At 34.6% G+C, this 942-nt stretch overlaps 1 protein-coding gene across 1 annotated transcript in view; it reads right to left on the bottom strand.

The window, feature by feature from the left end:
- Window positions 1-942, bottom strand: part of IARS1 (isoleucyl-tRNA synthetase 1) — a 118,415-nt gene that overhangs the window by 113,587 nt on the left and 3,886 nt on the right. The window contains exon 4 of the mRNA XM_004714603.2: window positions 505-515. Coding sequence (XP_004714660.1) covers window positions 505-515 — 11 coding nt within the window. The remainder of the gene's footprint in view (window positions 1-504; window positions 516-942) is intronic.

The following is a 942-nucleotide window of genomic DNA, read 5'->3' as shown; positions in this document are numbered from 1 at the left end:
TGGAAAACAAGGATCCTACATTGAGGACTAAGGTGCATCTGACTCAAGCCATGGTATTTTCAACCGCCTCATTTACTTGTGAAAGTTGGACATTAAGGAAGATCAAAAAAGAATCATAAATTATGGTGTTGTAAAGGAATATTGAAAGCATCTTGGGCTGCCAGAAGAACAAATCAATCTGTCTCAGAAGTACATCCAGAAAGCTCCTTAGAGGCAAGGATGGTGAGAATTTCTCTGACATACTTTGGACATGCTATCAGGAGATCAGCTCCTCGATAAAACCATCATGCTTGGGAAAAGTCGAGGGTCAGTGAAAAGGACCCTCAGCCAGACAGCTGCAACAAGAGGCTCAAACATGGGAATGACCGTGAAGATGTAGAGAACCGAGCAGCGTTTCGTTGTTATACATAGGGTCACGATGAGTCAGAACAGACTCGACAGCTCTTAACAACTGCTTGAATATTTGGCTGTTTTAACTTCTTTTTAGTATTTAAAAAAATGTACTGTATGAACACCTAAAACAGAAAGTAATATTATATGCTCATGAGAATGAGAAGATACACATGTTGTACACTGTCAAGCAGTTGGTTATTCATTTCTGAAATCCAATTTGAATTGACCTGACTACAGAAGTTCTTAATACAATACTATGGTTCATTTTTAGTGTCTATGTATTGACCAATGGCCTTCTCAAAATCCCATTTAGATACAGAAAATAGAAGGAAAGAAAATACATCTTCAAACATTTTATGGAATCTCTGAACATACATATTTTGTTCTTTATGTTGACTTTGTGGTGATATTTTTCTCTCTTTTCTCTTTTTTGGTATTTTTGTGTTGTATACGAGCTATTTTCTTTCTTTCTTTTTTTAAAAATCAGCATATAAAATAAGTAATTTAATATATTAAAGTAGAAATATATGTTTATTACGCTTAAAAAAA

The sequence above is a fragment of the Echinops telfairi genome, unplaced genomic scaffold (genome assembly GCF_000313985.2).
Source record: "Echinops telfairi isolate 266 unplaced genomic scaffold, ASM31398v2 ScPeMD7_27;HRSCAF=92, whole genome shotgun sequence".
Taxonomy (NCBI): domain Eukaryota; kingdom Metazoa; phylum Chordata; class Mammalia; order Afrosoricida; family Tenrecidae; genus Echinops; species Echinops telfairi.
The sequence above is the reverse complement of the archived record's forward strand: the minus strand, read 5'-3'. Positions and strand labels throughout refer to the sequence as shown.